General features: G+C 43.7%; 1 protein-coding gene across 2 annotated transcripts; it reads left to right on the top strand.

Annotated features, from left to right (window-relative positions):
* The first annotated feature begins 5 nt into the window (after nucleotides 1–5).
* On the top strand, nucleotides 6–5,890 carry fam131a (family with sequence similarity 131 member A). 2 transcript variants are annotated; one of them, XM_031294287.2, is made up of 5 exons: nucleotides 6–277; nucleotides 2,970–3,081; nucleotides 3,172–3,348; nucleotides 4,899–5,036; nucleotides 5,180–5,890. In XM_031294287.2, the coding sequence occupies exons 2-5, from the start codon at nucleotides 2,991–2,993 to the stop codon at nucleotides 5,704–5,706; spliced, it is 933 nt and encodes a 310-aa protein (XP_031150147.1). In that variant the 5' UTR covers nucleotides 6–277; nucleotides 2,970–2,990; the 3' UTR covers nucleotides 5,707–5,890. The 2 variants fall into 2 exon arrangements, with proteins under 2 accessions (XP_031150147.1, XP_031150149.1); XM_031294289.2 differs by lacking the exon at nucleotides 6–277 and adding an exon at nucleotides 2,402–2,699.
* Nucleotides 5,891–6,448: the final 558 nt, after the last annotated feature.

Genomic DNA, 6,448 nt, shown 5'->3' with positions numbered 1-6,448 from the left:
GAGGGGGGGGTGGGGCTGTGACACCGCCTCGCGTTGATGACGCTTGCCATCGGGAGACATCACAGCCTATGTAACACATATAGCCTACCGAGCAACAAATGGTGCGTCTGTGCTGGAGACCTAATGCTGGAGTTAGGAAGATGTTTCCGCAGACTGAGTGGCTTTAATGATCCACTGCAGAGCCTGCTGCAGGGGGACAAACCGCGCGCTATCATCTGTTGATCGGATTGGAGACAATTAAGCGTATTATCATGAGCTACCGCGGTCCGACTTACAGGTAGGTACCCAGAGTCGTTGACAGGGGAATCATTATGTTATAGATTATAAGCACGCGAGCATGCTTAGAGCTGTGGAGGTGCATATAAAAGGCAGGGGGTTCTCGGCATCTTCGTGCTGTTTATCCAATGCAGGTATGGAGCTATTGGTATGCAGATGGATAATTCAAAGGTTGCCAGGAGACCCGCTGCTGCATCCGCGTCTCTCGTGCGTTATTTTCCCCATAATTGCACGCTACTAGGCCTGCACCCATCAATGGCGGGGTGATTGTGTGCGTTATTTAGCCGTCAGCGTGTCGCTCCTGTTGCTCTAAATTTCCAGATAGAGAAAAAAGCATCACATCAACACTGCAGCTCCCTCCATTCATGCCAAATACGAGATGTTTGGCTGCAGTCAAACTGGCTTAACTCCATCCCACTTGTTGGTCCTATATAAGTCACATCACTGGCTGTGTGGATGTCAGACGATCATCCTGTTAGACACGCTTAGTCATGTGCATGTCAAAGAGGCACACAGCAGTCTGCCTCTGCAGGGAGTGGGCAAAATAATCCAAACACCTCATGAAGAATGACTTAAAGCAACAAGGTCATTAGATCGCAAACGCTGCTACACATGTTGTTGTTAGGATGAATGCTAATTAGCAGCACTTGTCAGCTGGTAATCAGCATGTTGAAGTGGGAGTTTTTTTTCCAAAAGCAGCACCACACAATTAACTGCTCCAGAGAGGCCCAATCATGTGCAGGTGCACCGGTTCAAAAAAATAAAAAAAATATCAAAGGGAACAGTCATTCAACTAATGATTATTTTCATTATTGATTTCATCTGTCAATTATTACATGAACATATTCAGTTTACAATGATGGATAAAACAAAAAACACAGACGTTTGAGAAGCTGGAACCAGTGAATCAATGACCTAAACCAGTTATCAGCACTAAAACAGATCACTGCATCAACAGATGAACACATAGTGAGATGAACAGGGAATCACAAGTTTAAACCATATGACAGGGATGTGACCTACAAACTGTCGAGACCCCTTCATTGGGTCACAAGATCAATCTGAGTGGTCACAATATACTTAACTGGATAGAAAACGGGGGGAAAAGTTATACTACATCTCTTTATATTAGCTTCTGCATTCTCTCAAAAGTTTGCTCTTTGAATTCAATTAAATTTTATTTATAGTGTCAAATCATAACAGAAGTTATCTCAAGACACGGATAGAGTAGGTCTAGACCACACTAAAATTTACAGAGAACCAACATTCCCCCAATTCCCCCAAAAGCACACTTTTCGTCCCCCAACCTTGTCTGATCGCTAAGATTATCCAAATCAAACGTTTGGAGGGAAAAATCTAAATTTGGCAGAACTCAAAGACTCTGTGACGAGGGCTATTTCTTCTTTTTTTTCTGAGACACAAACTAAAAAAGGTTGGGAATGGAACTGCTGGTATACAGTGTGTAGGTGGTGACAAATGCATGCTAATTGGCATATGACCTAAAATAATCCCCATTTCTAATAGTTCAAAGTAAAAGCTGATTTCCATTGTGTGTGTCTTATTTTGTCAACATGATTTAAGACATCCATGGTGCTGAAATCTGTGTCTGAGTCTCAGGAGGGAGCTGACACCACAGGCTGAACATGTGGAGTGTTTATCAGTGTTGAGCATGAGTGATGTCTGCAGTGCTCACAGGTATATTTTTTTCTGCTAAAGCTTACCTCTGAGGAGTGTTGAACGCCACTTGGTCTTCATATCACTGCCTCCCAGCTTCCTACCTGCCTGTGTGCCTCTGACACACATTTACTGTCATTTTTTACTTTAAAGCACGTAAGCCTTTAACCAAAGTCTGCTTCCTGAGCTGCTTTGGGAGCCGATCTGCTTAAGGATATCTGTCAAGTCATGCACACGCTCACAGTTGTATTCAGGCAACATGTATCCTGCTTGTTGAAAGACTCACCTGCCCTAAAAACAAGACATATTCCAAGCTGCTCCAGTAGATTTCGCTGACCCAACTGATCTACTGGGTGCAGTCATATGTGTAATTGTTTTGGATATGGAGGTATTTGCGTAGCAAGATCACTTTTAATAGAGATCAGCAGCTTTGGAGTGAGCAGGCCTGACTGGAGCTGCTTACCAGAGCTGCTCAAATGCCATGTGATTGCCCGATCCACAAGGAGACTGCCCTCACCTCCCTTAACCCCAACCATTCTAACCGGTTTCACCGGCTTACTGTGGCTTTAGCATTACAGTTAATGTAGGGCATAGCTGTTTGCTCGTCTGCCTGGTGGTTTAAACCAGTAAACCCAAGCTGTGACTTTTAGTTGTGTTGGTTTGCTGCGCTCTGACACCATCTCTGTATGTCCACGATGAGGCTGAGATCAAGGAGTAGAGAAAGAAGGGAGAGACAAAGATAGGAAGAGGTAGGAAACGTTTATTTTTAAAGCAGTGTAGATCTTTGTTTGGGATAAAGCTGTATGTTTGTCCTGTGATTCATATTTGAATTTGAGCTTTTTTATTTAGATCCTATTAGAATGTTTCTCACAGCCTAAATATTGGAAAAGTAAACATTAACTGTTTTGAATACTGAAATAGCGGACTAGTGCTGGAGTGACGCACAACAGAGCTTATGTGCTGCTTTCGTGCATTGGTGCAAAACAAGGAGTTTTGCTTAAATCTAATTTGTCTCGCAGGTGAAATTCGAGGTGAGTGAAATGATTCCAAAGTCAGGAAAATCTCCGGCAGACTCGAGGAAAAGTGTCGGGATCCATGAATTTGCAGCACTTGCCAGGTCCTCCTTAAATGGTAATGGCCTTTTGACTTTTTGTGTTAATGGAATGTCTGTGATTAAAGTTACAACTTCATACTCTGACCTGTACCTCGCTTTGTGTCCAGGTATCTCTCAGGCAATGAAGGACCATGTAACAAAGCCCACCTCCCTGGCTCAGGGCCGGGTCGCCCACCTCATTGAGTGGAAAGGTTGGCCCAAACCTGCAAACCCACAGCCAGCCGCCCACTTTAGCTCCTACTGCCACCTGACTGAAGGAGAGAAGGAGGCCCGGTTTGCTGCAGGTATTCATCTCTGTAGTCTCTCTTTGCCAGACCTTCCTCCACAGTGCTGCGGAGGAGGGTCTGGCTAGTCCACACAGCATTCCGGGATGGGGGAAAAACGTGCTCTGGTTTATTGCCATTTCTTTAAACCAATCACAATCGTCATGGCCCCGGTGCCGCTGCAAAATAGCCTCGGGAAGGAACTTGTTTTAATGGAATATGTGTACCTTCAAAGGTTGTTAGTCGTTCAACAGAAAACTCAGATTGGACAGATAGTCTAGCTAGCTGTCTCAATTTACCCTGTAGAGATCAGCAGTTAACCATAGTCCTCGTAAATAGATCGGAGTTGAGAATTCCAACACAAAGAAAGCATAAGGGAACGGACATCCGGCCAAAATGAAAGACATATGGTGGAATTTCCAGTGGAAGGTCGTGGATATAGACTTGTCATCTCTGAGACCTTTAGCCAAGAATATGTTTTGTATCCAGCTTAGACTGTGTAACTAGCTGGTCTCTGCGCATGCATCTTTGTACTTAGCTTGGTTTAGCTCCAGCATCATCTCCTGCAGGCTGCCACCTTCTGTCATGCACCTAATCCCCTAAAACTTCTGTATGTCAGCGGTCCGCTCCGCCCACCGCGCTGTCTCTTGGGTGATGGCTTGTCTTGGCAGCAGATGGTGGCCTATTATTTAGACACTCTCCCACAACACTTCACTGCCCACCAATGGTACAACAGCTCCTGCTGTTTTGCTGTGACTCATCCTGTCTGGTGCCGAGGACATCGGCGTGGTTTGATCGAGAGGATGAGAGAGAGCGAGAGAAGCGGGGTACATAGTGACTGTACAACATGTACTTCATAAAGTCTTTATCTTCTTTTTTTACACTTTATTGCTCCAAAATAAGGACACTTTTTCCTGCATTGTAGATTTCCGAAAGGCTTGTGACAAGGGATGAAACAATATGACATGTTAGTATTGTTTCATTGTAAACTGAATATATATATATATATATTTTTTTTTTTTAGCAATTTGAAGATGTACCCTCCGGCTGTGGGAAATTGTGTGTGAACACTATTATTAAATAGTAATCAGCAGATTATGAAGCCCTACATTTGACTCAATATGACATAAACTGTCATCGGTTCCTAAAATTGATTTAAATTGGTATATGGGAAGAAAACGTCTGACATTATTAAAATAATGTCAGACATACATAAAGTGTTTTGTAAAATCTGGCATCTTTCAAAAAAGAGGTACAAGTTGTAGTAACACGTCTACCTTGTTTAATATAGATGTTGATGTACTGACAAACAGACAAACAAACTGATTGCCATCCTCTTTAAGGAGTTACACGACAAATCTGAGGCATCAAGATCCGAATTTTCTTTAATGTTAGCATTTTTTTTTTAATTTACATCTGAAAGTTTAAATAAAACAAGGAAAGAAAATCACCCTTTGGTTTAACTGGTCACAGGCACACACACACACACACACACACACACACACACACACACACACAACTTTTCCTCCATTGTAAGGGGTCATTCATTTATTGGACTTGTGTCTCTGCAGGAGTGGCTGAGCAGTTTGCCATCGCTGAGGCTAAGCTGCGTGCCTGGGCTTCTATAGATGATGACGACGGGGAAGACTCAAACGATGAAGACTCCCACACCAACGGACAGACTCAAACCGCCTCCAGCCAGAACGCAGGTATCCACCGTCGCTACCATTTTGTTCATTTTCATCACTCATCGTCTTCATTAATGCATCATCACTGACAAAATCATCTTCCCATCCCCTCCCCCAATTTTCCATCCATCTCCAGGTGTTCTGACTTTTTGCTCCTCCCTCAGACGTCGCCACGTCCAATCCTATCAGCGGAGTGCCATGCCAGCCTGAAGTTGATGGCGGCGAGGCACCGCCCTCCGACAGCAGCAGCAGGGGCAGGCTGCTCTGTGGTAGGCCTGCATCTTACAATGACCCACATTCATCCCAGACCAATTCACCTACTTTAGCCAGCGACTGCATGAGTCCCTTCCTGGAGGAGGAAGAGGAGGGAGAGAGGCTGGGTGGTCACGTGGAGCAGCCGGCCCTTTTGCAGGAGCAGTGCAGCGAGGTCTGCATCCACAACAAGCCTGAGTGGAGGCCTCGGGCCAGGAGCAGCAGGTTTGACTCCTGCTACTCCACCTCTCACTCTGAGTCTCCTGGAGAGGAGGACGAGGAGGAGGAAGAGGAGGAGGAGGGCAGCGTGTTTCATGAGTTTCGAGCGTGGCATTCCAGCCGGAGAAGCTTCTTCTCCGACCGGGCTTCCTCTGGAGTGGCGTCCTTCGATGAAGAGGAGAGAGATGAAGTAGAGGAGAAGAAAGAGTATTTGATGTGATGTGTCGTCCATCTTTATGTCTCTTTGAGTCCGTGTTGATTCTGGATATGACATAATCTATTTTCACTGTAAACCTCTCTCCACCTCCTCCTCTTCCTCTGATCATCTCTTCTCGACTCGTTGCCTTCTGTCTCTCATCCTCCAGGCCTTTCATGTACTGATCGAGCTAGATCTGTTGTGTGTGTGTGTGTGTGTATATATAATGATTGAGCGTTCAATCAGAATGTAAAGCTGTTGTTTAAACTTAGTTTTGTAAATTTTTGTGAAGAGTCATGTGTTGCATTGGTTTTCTATGGATATTTTGTATTGTTTTTCTGGGTCATGCTGTGTCGTGATATGTTGGGTCGGGCTATGTTTGATACTGAATGTCTGAATGTCCTGCTTATATATAAATAAGTTTTTTTTTGGAAAGATTTTGTCGTCTTTTTTTTCCACAAACTAAACATATAAGGAAAAAACACAAACAACCTTTTTTTTTTTTTTTTTTTAATTTAATCAGTCACTCATGTACAAAAACAATTTCATGTTCTCTGAAAAATAACGATGGCTGTTGGATTTTAAATGCATTATTCTCCTATGTACAATAGTATGTACGTAGATCTCATCAGTGTATTTATATGTACAAAGCATATACAGGCCAGTGCCATATAAAGGGAGATACTACAGACTTATTGCTTAACTAGATACGCTGCAAATTAGCTTATACTCTCTCTACATTTAACTCCTTATATGTTATCTTATA

Source organism: Sander lucioperca, chromosome 9, assembly GCF_008315115.2.
Source record: "Sander lucioperca isolate FBNREF2018 chromosome 9, SLUC_FBN_1.2, whole genome shotgun sequence".
Taxonomy (NCBI): domain Eukaryota; kingdom Metazoa; phylum Chordata; class Actinopteri; order Perciformes; family Percidae; genus Sander; species Sander lucioperca.
The sequence above is the reverse complement of the archived record's forward strand: the minus strand, read 5'-3'. Positions and strand labels throughout refer to the sequence as shown.